This window comes from Anabrus simplex, chromosome 1 (assembly GCF_040414725.1).
Source record: "Anabrus simplex isolate iqAnaSimp1 chromosome 1, ASM4041472v1, whole genome shotgun sequence".
Lineage (NCBI taxonomy): Eukaryota > Metazoa > Arthropoda > Insecta > Orthoptera > Tettigoniidae > Anabrus > Anabrus simplex.
This window is the reverse complement of record NC_090265.1, coordinates 819,097,130-819,117,778: the sequence shown is the minus strand read 5'-3', so window position 1 is coordinate 819,117,778 and position 20,649 is coordinate 819,097,130. Positions and strand designations below refer to the sequence as shown.

The 20,649-nt window shown below is 37.2% G+C and overlaps 1 protein-coding gene across 1 annotated transcript in view; it reads left to right on the top strand.

Annotated features, from left to right (window-relative positions):
• The window catches only part of LOC136873825 (uncharacterized), a 63,217-nt gene that overhangs the window by 1,088 nt on the left and 41,480 nt on the right, over positions 1-20,649 (top strand). Inside the window, exon 2 of the mRNA XM_067147088.2 lies at positions 620-888. Coding sequence (XP_067003189.2) covers positions 620-888 — 269 coding nt within the window. The remainder of the gene's footprint in view (positions 1-619; positions 889-20,649) is intronic.

The window sequence follows — 20,649 nt, the reverse complement described above, 5'->3', positions numbered from 1 at the left end:
TCCTTACTTATACCTCTCCTGAACTGTCTCCTCTAGACTAGACCCTTTGGCCCTCAATTTCCTTCCCCTTAAATCATCAGCTCAATAACGTATTGGTCCTCCACGAACCCTGAGGTATTCTTGAATGTGATGGGCCATGCTCAGTACCATATCACTGAGCATTTCTTGAGGCAAACAGTCCCACTCCTTGAAGGCAGCATCTTTCCATACCCTAATCATTAGTGGTAGATATTGACGGTTGGAAATTACTCTTTTAAAAAGGACCATGCATACAGTTCATGTCCAGAGAAGACACTGGCCAGTCCATTCTACAAATCCTATGTCCCTCCAGGTGTTCATTTACTGTTGTGCACGATGTGGATGGGCGTTATCATCCTGGAAGAATGATTTATCATGAGTGATTCAAAAATATAGACTCTGGAAAATGAAAGGAAAGATCAAGAATTCATTCTGTACATTTTTTTGGCTGACTGAACTTTAGGTTGTTACTTTGGTTTTGTAATGCATTGCATACTTTTCTGTTCTTACATTACTGAAAATCCACAGACTGTTTCCAGTCATTCAATGATTATGCATAATCATCTAAGTGATTTACAATACAGTGCATGATTTTCTCCAGGTGGATGCCATACTGAATTTTCATAAGGGTATGAAGCCAATGGATGATCCATTATATCCAGAGGAAGTAAACATTCTTCGAGGAGCCATGCTCTTCACTCGTGTGATTCAGCCACATCAGATGATGGAAGAACACTCTCCAAAGTTCTGGCTTGCTAATAGTTCCTGGATCCCTCCTGGTGGAGTGGCTCCTTTCAATGTTACTGGAGAAGGAGGCATTATCTATGTTAGTGACAGCCTTGCCCTGCAGTCTGCTCCAGATATAGTCCAGTAAGATACTTTACTACTTCATAATTTATGTAAGTTTAAATAAAATTGAAGTGATTGAAGTGTCTGTCTGCCTCTCCATCTGTTAGTTATTTTGACCATAAAAGAGGTCATTTACGGTACTGGTATGTGTTTTAATATCTTAATTTTTGTTTCATCAATCTATATCAATATCAATTAATACTGATCTGCATTTAGGGCAGTCACCCAGAAGGCAGATTCCCTATCTGTTGTTTTCCTAGCCTTTTCTTAAATGATTTCAAAGAAATTGGAAATTTATTGAACATCTCCCTTGGTAAGTTATTCCAATCCCTAACTCCCCTTTCTATAAATTAATATTTGCCCCAATTTGTCCTCTTGAATTCCAACTTTATCTTCGAATTGTGATCTTTCGTACTTTTAAAGACGCCACTCAAACTTATTCGTCTACTAATGTCATTCCACGCCATCTCTCCGCTGACAGCTCAGAACATACCACTTAGTCGAGCAACTCGTCTTCTTTCTCCCAAGTCTTCCCAGCCCAAACTTTGCAACATTTTTTAACGCTACTCTTTTGATGGAAATCACCTAGAACAAATTGAGCTGCTTTTCTTTGGATTTTTTCCAATTCTTGAATCAGGTAATCCTGGTGAGGGTCCCATACACTGGAACCATACTTTAGTTGGGGTCTTGCCAGAGACTTATATGCCATCTCCTTTACATCCTTACTACAACCCCTAAATACCCTCATAACCATGTGCACAGATCTGTACCCTTTATTTACAATCCCATTTATGTGATTACCCCAATGACGATCTTTCCTTATATTAACACCTAGATACTTACAATGATCCCCAAAAGGAACTTTCACCCCATCAACGCAGTAATTAAAACTGAGAAGACTTTTCCTATTTGTGAAACTCACAACCTGACTTTTAACCCCGTTTATCAACATACCGTTGCCTGCTGTCCATCTCACAACATTATCGAGGTCACGTTGCAGTTGCTCACAATCTTGTAATTTAATTATTACTCTATACATAATAACATCATCTGCAAAAAGCCTTACCTCTGATTCCACTTCTTTACTCATATCATTTATATATATAAGAAAATATAAAGGTCCAATAAAACTGCCCTGAGGAATTCCCCTCTTAATTATTACAGGGTCAGATAAAGCTTCACCTACTCTAATTCTCTGAGATCTATTTTCTAGAATAGCATCCCATTTAGTCACTCTTTTGTCTAGTCCAATTGCACTCATTTTGCCAGTAGTCTCCCATGATCCACCCTATCAAATGCTTTAGACAGGTCAAATGCAATACAGTCCATTTGACCTCCTGAATCCAAGATATCTGCTATATCTTGCTGGAATCCTACAAGTTGAGCTTCAGTGGAATAATGTTTCCTAAAACCGAATTGCCTTCTACCGAACCAGTTATTAATTTCACAAACATGTCTAATATAATCAGAAAGAATGCCTTCCCAAAGCTTACATGCAATGCATGTCAAACTTACTGGCCTGTAATTTTCAGCTTTATGTCTATCACCCTTTCCTTTATACACAGGGGCTACTATAGCAACTCGCCATTCATTTGGTACAGCTCCTTCAAGCAAACAATAATCAAGTAAGTACTTCAGATATGGTACTATACCCCAACCCATTGCCTTTGGTATATCTCCAGAAATCTTATCAATTCCAGCCACTTTTCTAGTTTTCAACTTTTGTATGTTATTGTAAATGTCATGTTATCATACGTAAATTTTAATACTTCTTTAGCATTAGTCTCCTCTATCTGGACATTATCCTTGTAACCAACAATCTTTGCATACTGCTGACTGAATACTTCTGCCTTTTGAAGATCCTCACATACACACTCCCCTTGTTCATTAATTATTCCTGGAATGTCCTTCTTGGAACCTGTTTCTGCCTTAAAATACCTATACATACCCTTCCATTTATCACTAAAATTTGTATGACTGCCAATTATGCTTGCCATCATGTTATCCTTAGTTGCCTTCTTTGCTAGATTACTAGGAAATTAAGTTCCTTCAATTTCTCCTTACTTCCACAGCCATTTCTGACTCTATTTCTTTCCAATCTGCACCTCCTTCTTAGTCTCTTTATTTCTCTATTATAATAAGGACGGTCTTTACCATTTCTTAGCACCTTTAAAGGTACAAACCTGTTTTCACATTCCTCAACAATTGCTTTAAACCCATCCCAGAGTCTGTTTACATTTTTATTTACCGTTTTCCACCGATCATAGTTACTTTTTAAAAACTGCCTCATGCCTGCTTTATAAGCCATATGGTGCTGCCTAATAGTCCTACTTTTAAGACCTTCCTTTCTAACACATTTATTTTTAACTACAACAAAAACAGATTCATGATCACTAATACCATCTGTTACTTCGGTTTTTCTATAGAGCTCATCTGGTTTTACCAGCACCACGTCCAGGATATTTTTCACTCTAGTTGGTTCCATCACTTTCTGAATCAGCTCTCCTTCCCATATTAGCTTATTTGCCATTTGTTGGTCATGCTTCCTGTCGTTTGCATTTCCTTCCCAATTGACATTTGGTAAATTCAGAACCCCCCGCTACAATCACATTCCTTTCCATGTTGTTTCCCACATAGCTGATTATCTTATAATTCTGAATCAGCGTCAGTGCTACCCTTTCCCGGTCTGTACAGTCCAAAGACATCAAGTTGCCTATTATCTTTAGAAATGAGCCTTACACCTAGAATTTCATGTTTCTCATCTTTAACTTTTTCGTAGCTTACAAATTCTTCTTTCACCAGAATGAATACTCCCCCTCCCACCATTCCTATCTCTACGATACACTCTTGAGTTCCGTGAGAACATTTCTGCGTCCATTATATCATTTCTCAGCCATGATTCAACTCCTGGTAAATATATATATCTATTAAATTACTTAATTCTAATCCTTTCTTTACAATACTTCTACAGTTCAACACTAACATTTTTATGTCACCCCTACTTGACTTCCAGATCTCTGTATCCGTATCACCACTCCCTAGACAACTCTGTTTCCCTGAATGTATCTCCCTATTACCCTTCCAAACAAATTTCCTAACTTATATACCACTGCGGTTTAAGTGAAGGCCATCTGAGTGCAGATCCCTATCTCCTACCCACCCATTAGGATCTAGAAATTTCACTCCCAGTTTCCCACATACTCACTCCATAGTCTCATTTAAATCTTCAATCACCCTCCAGTCAGTATCCCTCCTACACAGAATTCCACTGATAACAATCTCTGCTTCCTTAAACACACCCGTGCTGCATTTACCAGATCCCACACATCCCCAACTATGTTGGTACTTATATCAGCTTGCCTTACGTTGTTGGTACCAACGTGAAACACTACCACCTTCCCCTTCCCCTCCTCCCTTTCTACTTTCCTCAACATCTGCCTCAACCTAATTTCTGGATAACACTCTACCCTGGTTCCCTTTCCTCCACACACTTTCCCCACATGTCTAACGATGGAATCCCCCATGACCAGAGCCTCAACCCTACCCACCTCATTTGATCCCCCCCCCCCCTCCTGGTCAGCCCTATCTTTCCTGATAGCTGCAGAAGCTACTTCCTCCTCCCTTTTCTCCTTCCCATGACCCTGTTCCACCTGTCTTTTCCTATCCTCTACTCTACATTTCCCTTTCCTACCTTTTCCCTTCCTCTTACTTCCACACATCTCAGCAACAGTTCCCTGTTCTTCATCTTCCCTCTGTTGCTGTACCTGGAGTGGCTCATACCGATTTCGCACAGACACCTGTCCTGAATTCTGATCCTGAATAGAGCCCTTAGCCTGCAATCTCCTTCCCTTTAGAACATTAGACCACCTGTCTTCTACAACTCCCCCCTTTCCTTCCTCTCCCTCTTGTACACCTACTGTAACCTGTACATTTTTTGAGGGAGGCCTATCTTCCTGCCTGTCTTCCATGAGAATCCTAATTATCTCCCTCAAACTCTCCATCTCCTCCCTCATACCACTCAATGTCTCACCACACCCACAGTCCCTACACTTGCACTCCTTAGCCATTCTTTACGGAAAAAAAATCAAATTAAAATAAAAAATAAAATAACTTGTGCAAAAAAAAGTGAACAGAGGGATGTATTGTCTGGGATAGTACTCAAAGATCACACGACAATAAGGTTATTAATATACGACTACACTACAATACTACTTAGTCAAACTCTATTTTTATCCTACAATACCTGTTTGTATGTTTGATAATTTTTTTGCAATTTTGTATTACATCACACTGGCACAAAGTCTCCATGGTTCAGGTGGCAACGTGCTGGCCTCTCACCTCTGGGTTCTACTTTTCAAATTCTGGTCAATCTATATGTGATTTATGCTGGACAAATCAGAGGCTGGACAGGTTTTTCTCCAGATACTCCTGTTTTCCCTGTCATCTTTCATTCCAGTAACACTCTCCAACAATATCATTTCAATTCATCTGTCAGTCATTATTCATTGTGCCAGAGGAGTGTGACAGGCTTCAGCAGCTGGCACAGTTCCTATCCTTGCCACTAGATGGGGGCTTCATTCATTCCCTTCCTGACCTGATAAAATGACCGGAAAGAGGCTGTGGATTGTCATTCTCATCACACTGACACAGACAGATCTTAAGATTATAATGGGATAGAACAGGGTTAGGAATGAGAAAGAAGTGACCATGGCCTTAATTAACCACCGAAAACATCTTCAGGGTTGTCAAAAAGTGGGGTTTGAATGCATCATCTCCTAAATGCAAGCTCATAGGTATGTGACCCAAAGAACATAGCTAACTCCCTTGGTAAATGGCTGATCTGATTTATATGGGATTTTGAATTTGGACTCCTGTTTGTCAGTTTTAAATTTAGACTACATTTTGATTAGTTAGTCCACAGAAAATATAAATTTTTGCTATTATCTCCCTTTTTAAGCACTCCCTTAATGGAGGTGAACAGCATGTATACCCAGCCGTCCAAGAACATCAGGTAACAGTGCTAACAATTAGGCCTACACTGCGGAAGTGGACTTGGTCCAAAGTGAAACAGAGGGATATAGGAAAATCAAAACATAGATTCTCTAATGTTACCATAGAACAACCAAACAGAGCTCTTTTTAAGCCTCTCTGTGTGGCAAACAAATCTTGGTGGTCTAAAATGCACCAAAAAATGTCCCAGGATACATCATTTTCAAGATATTTTCATTGCACCATTCCCCCTCCAAAGCAAAAACATTTCTCATGTGAAATGTGGCTTGTTCTCAAGAGAAGGAGACTTACATCATCCAGTCTCCTCTGCTTGTTGATCCTTCTTCCTAGTTGCTAGACTTCAATTCTTTCCTAATCCTGGCAATAATGGACATGTGGTTACCATTGGGTTATATTATATCATCATATGCTATTTCATTTTTGATCCGTTTTGACACCAATTAACTTACGTACCTGTTCAATACAAACACATGTGAATACAACTATATCTTAGTATCAGTTATATCCTCATTTCTTTATTTTGGTACTAGTTTCGACCTTTCTGCTCATCATCAGCTGTCACAATCACTGGTACATAAAAACATTAAGCAACTGAATCTGTCTTAAAACTAAATCATACATTATATTATATCATTCATAAACATTTTTAAATACTTGCTAGGTAGGCTTGTGTGTTGCTGAATGAGTTGGTCCATTTCAAAATGGTCTGCGTCCACCTTAGGTTGAAAATCAGTTTCTTGTCTCGATGTATTCTTTAAGCTTTCCTGTACATAATACTGCCATCACCTTACATTAAAACATCCTAGAAACTACCAAAAAAGCTGTTGAAGTACAGTTATTGGAATCCAAATGGTTCTTGTCCATAACAAAATAGCTGACTTATAATACATTTGTTTTGAGATCAAAATGGCTCATCTTTCCATATGACATTAAAAGCGTCGAACCTCTTAGATTTCAAAATGTTTCTTGTCCGTCTGGTAGGCAGCCTAGAAACTGAGGAGAAAGAGCATAAGTTTAATTGATTTCTCCTTGTTTAATAAAAAAATTTCAAATGGCAAGCCTGATAATCATCTGGAATGATATGATCTTTCTTTCTAATAATAGGTTATGTTTGTACACTTCCCTGAAAGTTTTTGATCAGCTGTAGCACTTTTCTAACAAAGTAAATGACTAATATCTAACAAGGGAAGGGTGCATACCGGGAAATCGCGGATCTTAAGTAAATTTTGCCCCCCCCCCCCCCCCCATGGTGCAACAGCCCCGAAGAGCAATGGCCTACCAAGCGACCGCTCCTTAGCCCGAAGCCCTGCACATTTCGAGGTGTCGTGTTGTCAGTACGACGGATCCTCTCAGCCATTATTCTTGGCTTTCTAGAGCGGGGCTGCCATCTCACCGTCAGGCAGCTCCTCAATGGTCAGCGTACTGGCCTTCAGTTCAGAGGGTCCCGGGTTCGATTCCTGGCCGGGTCGGGGATTTTAACCTTAATTGGTTAATTCCAATGGCCCGGGGGCTGGGTGTTTGTGCTGTCCCCAACATCCCTGCAACTCACACACCACACATAACACTATCCTCCACCACAATAACACGCAGTTACCTACACATGGCAGATGCCGCCCACCCTTATCGGAGGGTCTGCCTTACAAGGGCTGCACTTGGCTAGAAATAGCCACAAAAAATTATTATTATTAGCTCCTCAATTATAATCATGTAGGCTGAGTGGACCTTGAACTAGCTCTCAGATGCAGGTAAAAATCACTGACCTGGCCAGGAATCAAATCCAGGCCCTCCGGGTAAGAGGCATGCATGCTACCCCTACACCGCAGGGCCAGCACATAAATTTTGCACTTACGTTAAATGAGTCAAGAATAACACAATGGCTAAAATACTTCTTCCTGAAATTAACTCGTGCGACCTCCAGAAAGCATTGAAGTTCGTATGTTTGAATTAGCATGCTTGGCTATGCAGGCCACTACTCCATACCCTATCCACAACTCACACTGTCCAACAGCTGACATATGCTTATAGTCATTGTATGGGACAAGTGTTTGCATGCAGGCTATAATGGTAATAAACATAGGCAAAGTTATTTTTGTGCTGGAAGAAAAATATGGAACATGTGATATTAAGCCCTTATCCTCGCTTTGTTAGGCGTGGTTGGTGTAGAACTGCTTTGTGCTTTCAACATTTCTACCATGAGCATCATTTTTGCAGAAGCTATAAGGAGCAACTTGCTTTCAAATGTAACATCCCACTGATTAACCTTTATTTTTACTGTAACAGTCTTATTCTATTGCCTTTATTGACCCACAGTCAATGCAGGAATTACATTATTTCTCTTAATGCTACTACATCATTTTTACGGCATGCTACACAATTACTAACAGAATAGAGAAAAAAGATCAGTGGCATGGTCCCTCGACGAGTGAACCCAGCATGCGCCACAGTCCTGCATAGCCAAGCACGCCAATTAAAACATGCAAATTTTAATGCATTCTGTTGGTCGCATAAGTTGATTTCCGAAAGAAATGTTTTGGCCATTGTGTTAATCTTGGTTTATTTAACATTTGTGCAAAATTTACCTAAGACCCATGATTCTGCGGTATACACCCTTGCCTTGTAAGATTTCAACAGTTATTCGATTCAGACAGCTTCTTTTTGAAGATCTTAATTGTAAGAAGGTATGATATAAGGCAATGCAGTTGAAATTCTAAAGTTTATTTTGTGTGCAAACTATTCAAGACTCAGTTAGTTCGTCAGTCTATTCAGTCCACGATTTTAGTGTGAACATAAGTCAGTTTCTGTTCACTTTTTTTTATTTGCCAGGTTAGTGATCAAGAACAGGTGGCCTACAGAATGGAAAGTGAACAATCTAATGAAGGCAGTGTTAGGAGTTCCAACATTATATCTTATTCTAGGGGTGAAGGTCAAAAAAATGCATGGAAATCTGAGTACTTGGAAAAAACTGTGGAAAAAATGAACCATTATTCACCCAAACATTTACTACAACTTCCTCATTGTAAACATGTTGGAGAATCACTTAAGTGTTGTCAACTCTCAATGCAAAACATTCATAAGTTTCACCAATGAAAGAGACAAACAAGAGCAAGATAGCTTTGCCCTCAAGTACACGCAAAGTGAATCCCCCAAACATGCAAGACCTTGAGAGGAACAAAAACAATTTTGTGAAACTGTTAATTGTATCCTAATCCCTAAGACTACAAATGGAAAAGCTGAGCCTGTTCAGGTATGCAAGAATAGCTTCTGCTCTATTCTAGGTATTAGTGAGAAGCGGGGCCAGCGAGTCTGCTGTCAGCATTTACAAAATGGACAGTTGCCTAGTGAGAATGGGGAAGGGGACCACAAATCTCACCTCTTTAACAACAAAAGGACTGTATTGAAAAAAATGATGTGTGACCAGAGAGGTTCAATGCAGCCAGGTCACAATTAAAATGAAAATAAAAATTAAAAGTACAATACCTTTTCAATACAAATTCAAGTAAAGTGGGTTACTTTACAGAAGAAAAATTTATTAGGTACTAGTTTGGACCCATTATCAGGATCATCATCAGCCAAAAGCACGAGTTGCAAAATGTATCAAATAGTCTATAGAAACTGTAAAAAAGTTGCAAAAGCATAGTGGATTTGACACTATAAAGATGAACAAGAAACAGTCACAATTGTGTTAAAAGTTTCAGATAATGCATAAAAGGCATGAATTAATGCACTTAGCTGTCACTGAAGGAAGAACTCAAGATGATCAATTTGGATGTCTAAGAATCTTGAGACTTGTAATTTTTTCGTTATGAAGTTCTGACAACTTGCGCTGTGATGTGTTGGACTATTGCATAACTGAGGACTGGTTCAAGATGATTTCATTTGAGGAGCTATGAAATGAAATGAAATGTCGTATGGCTTTTAGTGCCAGGATATCCCAGGACAGGTTTGGCTCGCCAGGTGCAGGTCTTTCTATTTGACGCCCGTAGGCGACCTGCGCGTCATGATGAGTGAGACAGTATTAAATTGTGTGAGCCGCCCCTTTATAAACATTTTGAACTGGCCTTTGCGCCCTAGAATATCTGTGTCAATTGACTGCTCGACATACCGTTTTAAGCTAATGTAGGCCGCGCGCCGTTTCTCCTAGCTCTGTTTGGTTGCGCATAACTGCGCATGCGCCGGCCTACTACCAGGCAGACTTGCCTCCTCCTGGCTTGCCGACGCGAGACTCAGTCCGCTCGAGTCAGCCATGTTGAGCACTTGTGTGATTGTGTACCGCGTCATGGAGCGGTGGATTACCAGAAAACCTCCTTAATTACCTCCATTAACGGGGATTTTCCCCGGGTGAACTAGTTGGAGACCTCCTGCCATTTCTTCTGATCATATTTTTGGATTTATTTTTCGTCTGGATACTTCCCAACGAGGTCTGGATGCCGGTCGTGTGACTGTATTCTTCGTCAACTATGGTCAGGTTTAAATTCCTCTCATTTCTTCATCACCAAAGGTATGTACCAGTGTTTGAATCATTTTAAACGTCGTCCAGAAGAGGATTTTGATATTTTCGAAGATTTCAGGAAAAATAATAATAATAATAATAATAATAATAATAAATATTTGGACTTCGTCGTTAAATTAATTCCTATTTGCGTGTGTGGTATTAAAAATCTGAAAAACAGTTTCGGCAACTAATCACAGTAATGTGGAAGGTTCACAGTGAACTGAATTGGGATTATTAATTTAAAATTTAAAAGGTTTCTTTTTGGCACTTTAAATTGTAACCTTCTTTGTGAACCAAGGTACAGTCTCCAAGGTAGTGAGCTTTACCTTCTTCGGCTTTCTGTTTGCTTTCCTGTGTTTGTTTTCTAATTCGTTTGGTATGTTTTCTTCTCCCCTCCCCCTTCTGGGGTTTTGGGTGAATTAAAAATTTTTTTTTCTCTAGCCTGTTTTCCTCCTCGTTATTTGGAGGCGTTGCTTTTGTTTGGTGGTTACCGTGGCAACGTTTGGTGGGTGTATTGTTGTGGGGTTTTAATGTTGTCTGGCGTATGGAGCCTGTGTACATCTAGAAGTATATATTTCGGAGTTGAGTGTATCGTTCTCTGTTTTAAAGTTAATTTATTTATTTTTGGCCACCCTTTAAAGTTGTGTTTCTATTTTCTTGCACCGGGTGGTATGTATTTTTACGTAAAATTCTATATGTCTTGGAAACTGTCCTTGGTGGAAACTGAACGTTTTTAATTTTGGTAATTATGAGAAGCGGCCGCGTTGAAGATCCATTTTATTGAATAATTATTAACTGAGTTTTTTTTTATTAATTAACTATCTGTGATCGATCACATTTTATTTCAAGGTAGTATTTATGTAAGGAAGTCAATTGGTTTTCCGTTGTTTTCTGATCACATTTTATTAGGTACGGAGGTCATCCTTTTCCTTTCTTTGTTGTTTTCATAAAATTTTCAATTTATTATCTGTTAAAGAGTATTTATTTACCATTAATTGTTAATTAATAATGAATTAATTTTTCTTTTAAACCATACCTGGGTATATTCTGATTTATTTTATTTATTGTTAATTACCTTTTCCACCTTTCAACTTTACGTTGACTTTATTTACATTTTGGCTTTACGTCTTAAAATAAACATAGGTTTTATCAACTTAATGACTTGATTTGTTACCTACAATTTGCCCTTCAATTAAAATTTTTTTAAAACTTCATTGACGTGCTGGTTTTCATTCGCCACGTTCGGTGGAGCACTGCCACCGATTTTCTTGTGCATTTACTTCCTCGGCCTTTAGTCGTCTTCCTCCGCTGCTTCCGGTAAGTTATTTCTATGGTTTCTTGTTTTTTATTGTGCTTGAACTTTTGTTGTTGCTCTTCTTGTGCCCATCTTCTCCCTCGTGTTCGCTATAACTCCCATTTTGGGGCGGACACGCTAGCAACCTTCTCACCAGGGTCTCTATCTTCCTCTCTCTCTCTGTCCTTTTTCCTCTCTCTCTTCTACTCTCACCCTGGTGGGTAAGGTTTTTCACCTCATCATCCCTAGGTTGTACTGGGGTCCTAGAGGGTGGTGAGCGGTGAGATGAGGATGAAATGATGATGAAGACAACACATACACCCAGCCCCTGTGCCGTAGGAATTAACCAATTAAGGTTAAAATCCCCGACCCCACCGGGAATCGAACCCGTGCCCTCTGAACCGAAGGCCAGTATGCTGACCGTTTAGCCAACGAGTCAGACATTGAGGAGCTATCTTATGGTATGATGGCAGCCTCATTCTAGAAAGCCAAGAATAACGACTTAGAGGATTTGTTGTACTGACCACAGGTCACCTTGTAATCTTCAGACCTTCGGGCTGAGCAGGGGTCACTTGGTAGGCCAAGGTGTACAGAACTGTAGTGCCATTGGTGGGGTTATCATACTTCTTCAAAATTTCATCTCACTGGCCTAGATTTTACTTTCCTGCCTTTTTGTCAATGTCCAGAATCTTTCTGAAATTGTTTTTCTCACTTTCCTTTTTCCTAATTCAGTTGAATCGGATCTCATCATATTGCAGTGTCATGTTGCTCTGTCTTGTGTTACCACTGGTAGTAAGTTGGTGATACCAATATAAATGGTCCTCATTTCTTTTTCTATGTTCAACCACCACCTTACAGCCTCTTTCTCTAGGTGGATTTGGTATGCTAAGTATTTATTTGAAGACGTAGGAATCATTCTTCCTCAGTAGCACTAGCATATCAGATTAGGAGTCTGTAGCATTCACAGAGCGCATCACTATGGTTGTATGTATTGTTTGTTCTAAGGGCATCTCACGCCAGGACACAACTGGAAAAATACAGTATGGACTATGCAGTAACTGGTTCCATAGCAACTGTGCAGGCCTGAAGGACGAATGTAACTAACTCTCTGCTAAACAGAAACGGTGTTGTAAAAAGTGCTTATCAACCAAGTGCACAGACGAAGAAACATTGGCAAATGATATGTCATCCTTAGAGCGAATGTTCCATTTCCTTATGGAAATAAATAGTGAAGTAAAAAGTTTAAGGTCGGTTAGAGAATCAATGAAGGATTTAAAACAACAAACAAAATTAATTGAAGATGACTTAGGGAAATCATTAAACTCGGCACATGAAAAGTTAGATGAGAATACTCTTTTAATAAAGCAACAAAATGAAATGATTCAAAATTGCGTCTGAAGAAGGCTCAGCATCAGAAATCTGCAGGTATAGTAGTCAAATTTGTTACATGAATTGACAAGGACAGTTTTATGGAACAATGCAAGGTAAAGAGGAATTTCAACACGGTAGACATTGGGTTCTCATTTAGTGATCCCATTTACGTGAACCACAGTCTTACAACATGGAACAGAAAATTGTTTTCTGAAGTTAGAAAGATAAGGCAAGAAAAAATTACGCTTATGCCTAGGTTGACAGATTTGGTGCAATAAAATTAAAACAGATATGTTTCTGTGCTTGGGCCTTTATTGTTTCTTATCTTCATTAATGATATTGGTCACCTTAAATTAAATGGAAGACTATCCATTTTTGCTGATGACACTAATATTTTTTATACAGGCTCTAGCAATCATGAACTTGAACAAAATATGCAGCAGGATATTCGATTACTTGAAACATGGCTTAATTCCAACCGATTAACTATCAATCTAACAAAAACAAACTACATAAATTTTCACAAACCTTTATATGTATTAAATTTGGATAAAAATATGCTTTTCTTCAATCAAAGAGTAATGAAAGTCCACAGTACTAAATTCTTAGGACTGATTATAGATGAAAATCTGTCGTGGAGTAATCACGTGGAGACTATCTGTAATAAAATTATCCCTGTGATTGGTATCCTCAGTAGATTGCGATATAAGTTTTCTCGTGGGTTATTGAAGGGTATTTACTATGCTCTTATTGAAAGCCACATCTCTTATATGATACATGTCTGGGCATGCTGTAATAAAGAATTATTTGGAAAGGTAGAGGTCCTTAGGAAGAGAGCACTAAAAATAATTTTCAAACTGCCCATTCTGACACCGACTAAAGATCTGTATAAATATTGTAATATATTATCACTTCCAAACCTCCGCATAAAGGCTTCTATAATTATGATCTATAAAATTCAAAACAAATTAGTCCGCTCAAACACATCAGTAATTACCAATTCACAGATTCATAATTATGAAACAAGAATTATTTATAATATTCACTACAATCAGATTCATTCCACTAGTTATGGTCAAAACTCTCTTTGGCATTTTTCTATAACTATGTATAACTCGCTTCCAAAAAATATAAAAATGTTACCAACTTTATCTATCTTCAAAAGTAATTTAACTAAATACCTGAAGTAGTATGGTAATTATGGTTAGGAAGCTTTGTCCTATCTTATCTCTTACACCATGTTAAATTATATACTTACTGTATTTTATTTTGTAATCAGATTGTGAATATAGCTGCCATTGTCATTTATTTGTATTGCACCAAGAAGAGCCTTGGCTCAGGTGCCTATATTGAAATGAAATAAAATAAAATAAAATGTTTATACCATAAGATCAGCTGATGACTTCGCCACTTTGTCATAAAATGTATGTAAATAATCGAGTTCATTCCTTTTATTTTTACCATGTCTAGTAGTAAAACTATTTCTATTTGTTATCAAAATGAGTGAGGTCTAAATATCAAAACAGATATATTTTATACCAGCAATATATTGTCAGCTGATTATGATCTTGTCATCCTTACAGAAACATGGTTGAAGGATAATGTTTTTGATAGTCAGCTCTTTGATAATCGATATACGATTTATTGACGGGACTGAAACTTCGCTAGAGCAGGTGGAACTTTAATTACAGTGAAACAGTACCAGTACTTAAATGTTAGCAGAACTGAAATCAAAAGAGAAAACTTAGAATGCATTTTTGTAAAGTTATAAGTAGGAGGCTCAATTACTATATTTCTACAGTTTACTTTTCACCTAATTCTAAATTAGAAACTTACTTGTCATTTTATGCACTATTCGATGAATATCCAGATATTCAATATAATAAGATTATAATTGTCGGAGACTTTAATCTATCATCAATAAGTGCTGAGCTCTAGCCTCCTGAGACCCAACATAGTATAGGTTGAGAGATTTTGGTGAAAGTTGTTTATACAATTTGAAATAGGCTAATAAGATTATGGAGTAATCTTTTGATATCAGCCCAAGGGCTTAAATGAGGACTGTCCATTTAAATGGACATTAGGTCTTCTTTCGGTAAAGTGTGAGTGAACTTATTTATTTCTCAATTTTTAATATTCCACTATTTCATTGAATTTCAATAGATATCAATCAATTTACAGAAAATAAGGGGAAATCAAATAAATATACAGGAACATAAACATCAAACAACAAAATGTGATAAAAGACATTTGTCAAAAATTAAATAAAAAATTGGAAAGAAGACATTGGAGTCGCTTACATAGATGCTACGAATACTTGCTATTGTAATGGATATTTTAAAATAAACAATTAGAATGTAAATATAAAGCCTCCAAGCCTCAGGCAGCTGCATGTCGGCCTCTCACCACTGGGTTCTGTGGTTCAAATCCCGGTCACTCCACATGAGATTTGTGCTGGACAAAGGAGAGGTGGGACAGGTTTTTCTCCGGGTACTCCAGTTTTCCCTGTGATCATTCACTCCAGCAGCACTCTCCATTATCATTTCATTTCATCTGTCAGTCATTAATCATTGCTTTAGAGGAGTGCGACAGGTCTCGGCAGCTGGCACAATTCCTACCCTCATTCGATCCCCAACACAGTCAAAGACTGGAAAACAGGTTGTAAGTTTTCATTTTCAATGTAAATGTAAATATTGGCCAAGGAAAAGAACAAATATTACATTGAACACATTATATTGGTTTTATGACTTGATTTTTCCCTTTGATCAGTCATCACTTTTCATGGAACTCTGAGAAATAGTCATTTAGTGATGCAGAAGTACTTTTCATATCTCTGTTACAATATTTTTGTTTATCATCTATTTATTGGGTTAAAATCATACAATGGCTGCTAAAGCATCAGTGTACAGTATAAAAGTTGAGGTTATGGCAGAACAACAAATAACTGCACCATGTCCCCATGTCCAATAAAATGGACATACCTTTTAATCTGTATTTTCATTAACTTACTGCATTAAGATCTCATAGTAATTACTAAAATACTTAAATATATACTTATTACTTTCATTTTATACCAATATACATATTTTAGAACCATTAATTTATTTTTAATTCCGTGGAGAATGTTGAACACTTACTATAATGATGATGCTCTATGGAAACACATTATTCCTAGTTTGTACTCTTTCATACCTCAAATTTTCTTCAACAGATAGCAGCACCGTACAGTCCATTTGGCTGGACACTGGGTCTCTGTGCCAATTAAGGAATATTATGAATATTAGAAGGAATATGATGATGTCCATTCAAATGGAAAGGGGGTTTCAGGAGGCTAGTGATCTTTCTTTCCTATCAACATCTAAATGAATGGTGTTAAGAATTGTAATGGAAGGACATTTGATTTAATATTGACCAATGTCACCAACTTTCAAGTTTCAAGAAATGAGTGTCTGTTGGTTGATGGGGATTCTCACCATCCTCCACTCTTATTAGAATTTGGAACTCATCATAAAACAAATAAATGCGATAATGCTAAAAGAACCATGTACAATTTTTCAAAAGCAGATCTTCTTGGCCTTTACAAAACACTCAACCACACCATATAATTTTATGGTACGTTTGCCTGTTCAGAAGACTTCATATTACTAGCGACCTCTTGTATCAATTGTGAACTGTTACCCTTCCCCATCATGTGTTGTTACCACTACGTAATCTTGCTCTGTTCCGGTAGATGGCATCTCACGCGTCAGCACAGATCAAAGCATTTGTTTTCTGCCCCGTCTTGTTGGGTTATATTTCTGGTTGGTTGCTTGGGGAGTTTTGACTTGAGAATATGGAAGCGATACATTTCCAAGTTCCCTTTGTGGCATATAAAGATATTTTAACACATTCAGGATGTCTTTGTACATATCTCGGCCTTTCGAGAATGTTAACTGCCTACATATCTCAACCTTTCGATAGTGTTAATTGCCTATGTATCTGAGGTATTTATTTTTCTTTAATCTTCTCTTGGTTTCATAATTGCTTCATACTGTGCTCACCATGGTTGGATTAGAAAGGCTTCTCTCATTACATGTGTTTCTAATTTATTTGTGTGTTAACTTTGCTTTTACACACTTCTTTCGGTATTTTCCTTTATGATCTGCTATGTTTGTTTTGAGAACAGAAGGTGACATGGATTCATGTGTGTGTGTGTATGAGATTGTTTGCTGGGTACCATCCGAGACCTTTCACTCATGTCGCTTCTTTCTGTGTGTTTTGGTGTTGGAGACACTCCATCTCTTTTAGATGGGCCACTTTCTGGTTCGTATTGTCTGTTTGAGCTCAAAAGCAATTGTTTATTTAGTTATATGCTGTGTGGTTAAAGTTCTTATACGTCCAGCCTGTGTGTCCCTTTATTCGGCGACCTAACCTCTATTGGTCTATGTGTGAGCGAGGGTGGTTCTGACCCTTGGATGTGTTGATACCTTTTGTGCCTAATTTACTTATTATTCATTTCACATTGCCACTATTGGCTTTCTTTACCTATTTTCTAGTTTTAAATGTTTTATTCTTTATATATACTTCTATTTTGATTATTTGGCATGCACCCATGGAAACCTCCACTTTTTTTCTCTTTGCTTTAATTTTACGAGCTCAGTGCACCCTTCCCTCTTCTCCTCTTTTAAGCTCTTTTACACCGGGCGAGTTGGCCGTGCGCGTAGAGGCGCGCGGCTGTGAGCTTGCATCCGGGAGATAGTAGGTTCGAATCCCACTATCGGCAGCCCTGAAAATGGTTTTCCGTGGTTTCCCATTTTCACACCAGGCAAATGCTGGGGCTGTACCTTAATTAAGGCCACGGCCGCTTCCTTCCAACTCCTAGGCCTTTCCTATCCCATCGTCGCCATAAGACCTATCTGTGTCGGTGCGACGTAAAGCCCCTAGCAAAAAAAAAAGCTCTTTTACTCAATGATCTTGTATTCTCGGGGGACTTGGATTTTAAATTGTTGAGAGCATTATGTCTTACCTTATGAATTGGAGGGGAGAATTTTATGTCCCTTAACTTATGATTGTTTAGACCTGATGTGCATAAAAGAAATACTTCGTACCCACCTGAATTTATCTTCTTCATTTAATGATGATCATCATATTTTATATCAAGGTAAGAGAGTGTGAAGGTGCGATAAACAGTGAATCTTGTGTATTTTGATTATGGGCCATGTATAATTAATAGAATCTATTGATTTTTGGCCCCTTTGTTTTGCCTATGCAACCTTTTTGATTTTTTTCTTAATACATTTATGTTTTTGCCCTTTTATTTCTTTGTGTCTCTTATATGTGTGTAATCTGTGAAAGAGGCCTGGGTCCAGTTCCTGACAGTCTTTGCTAGTTTTGACCAAATCCACTGCATTGGGTCTTCGTTGTGATCTTAGTGTCAGTTCAACACTAGAAAAAGAAAACTGGAATATCTTAAAATCGATAGATGATCCTAATGTGGCTTTAATTATTTTTATAGTGTTTTTAATGGAGTACTAGATATGTTCCAAAAAAAAAAAGTAATAGGAGAGTGAACCCATCTTGGTTCACAAAGGAAATTATTGAAGCTATAAATGTATGAAGAGTTCAGAATTTACCAAAATTAAGTTTAAAGAAATGAGGAAACACTCAAAATCATTGACAGATTGTCAACATAAAACATTCAGAAAAATTCTGAGGATCATTTAAGTACACATCCAACATGCTTTTGGAATTTCATTAACAACAAACACAAAAAAATCTAAACCTAGTGTTGTGATATGATATTAAATGGTGAACCTTTACGAACCACTAAGGAACTAGCTGATGGATTTGCCACATATTTCAGTAAGGTTTATATAAGCAATAGTACCACTGACAATAATCATAACACAAGTCCCATGTAAACAAATTGTTCACCTCCAGTGGCTTGTATTGATGAAAAAGAGTACACAAAGGCTATAATGAAACTCAAGTGTATTCATTCAAGTGGACCAGATGGGATTACCTCTTAAATAATCAAAGGCTGTTCTAATAAATTAATGCAACCATTATGTTATATATTTAATCTTATAATGGATTAGTTACTGGAAAATTCCCAGAAATTTGGAAAGCTTCAAGAATATGACCAATATATAAATTGGGTGATCAAAGTAATGTATAAAATTATATACTAATTTCTGTAATATGTGCCTTCATTAAAGTTTTTGAAACAATTATTTATTTCTGAATCTTTAATCATGTTGAAGAGTTATATTTCACCCTATCAACATTAATTCTACCCTGGGAGGTCAACTCTCACTAACCTATCAAATCTTGTAGAAGATGTGACCAGTGTTTTGAACAATCATAAATCAGTAGATGTAATCTTCGCAAAAGAGCGTTTGATAAGATTGACCACAGTGTACTTCTCAGAAAGCTTTCCAGTTTTGGACTTACCACTCCTATATTAAACCTTATATCTTCATATCTGCATAACAGGAGTCAGTTTATGACATATCGACAGACCAAATCTTTTGTATTCAATGTTAATTCAGGTGTGCCTCAGGGTTCAAATTTAGGACCACTTTTGTTTATGCTATTCATAAATGATTTACCCAAGGTAGTCATAGATTCCAAATGTTTCATGTTTGCTGATGATCTTAAATTGTACAAAGAAATATCACAAAATATTGACTCTATTTCTTTGAACTAGGACGACATCGAGAATATTTACAGTTGGAGTGTCATCAATAAAATCAAATTTAATATCAACAAATGCTTCATGATGACCTATTCTGTGGTACGTGTTACATTGCAGTATGATTACTTAATGAACGGACACAAACTGAGACGTGTTGACTCAGTAAATGATTTAGGAGTAACAATGAGTTACAATCTATCACTCACGTCACATATTGAAATTACTGTAAATGCAGCATTTACGCTGTTAGGGTTTGTTATCCAAAATGGAAAGAAACTAAATAACATTAACACACTCCGTGTTCTCTATAAATCTTTCATGAGGTTGAAAATAGAGTATGCTTCTGTTATTTGGATGCCATATTATAAATCATATTATATAAATAAAATTGAAAAAGTTTGAAAGAAAGCATATAAGCATATAAGCTGAGAATTTCTTATTGTCAATTATTAGAAGAATTAAAGTATACTGTAACTTATATTGTTAGAGACTCATCGAGAAAAATATCAACAATTGTTTCTGCATAAAATCATAAATGGCAGTATAGACTGTGGTGATTTTCTCACCAGAATTCATTTTAACGTAAACAAATCAAAATTACGTAGCCGAAAATACTTTTACAATCCCTTATTAAATATATTAATTCACAAAAATTCTCCGTTAGTAAGAATGTGCTCTGCTTTTAATATACTAGTTAAGAACTACGACTTATATTTCTCAATGTCCCTATCAGAGTTCAAAATTTGCCTGTTAGATCATCTCAGCAAATATAAATAAAAAGTTCTTTACAAAAGCAACATAGTTTAAAAATAAAATAAAATTAACTATGCAAACTTATTCAGTTCCATCATAATCATAATGAATTTCAACATTATGCAATCATTGGCACATTATTTAATTATAGTAATTAACCATGCATCATATCTGTCTTTAAACCTC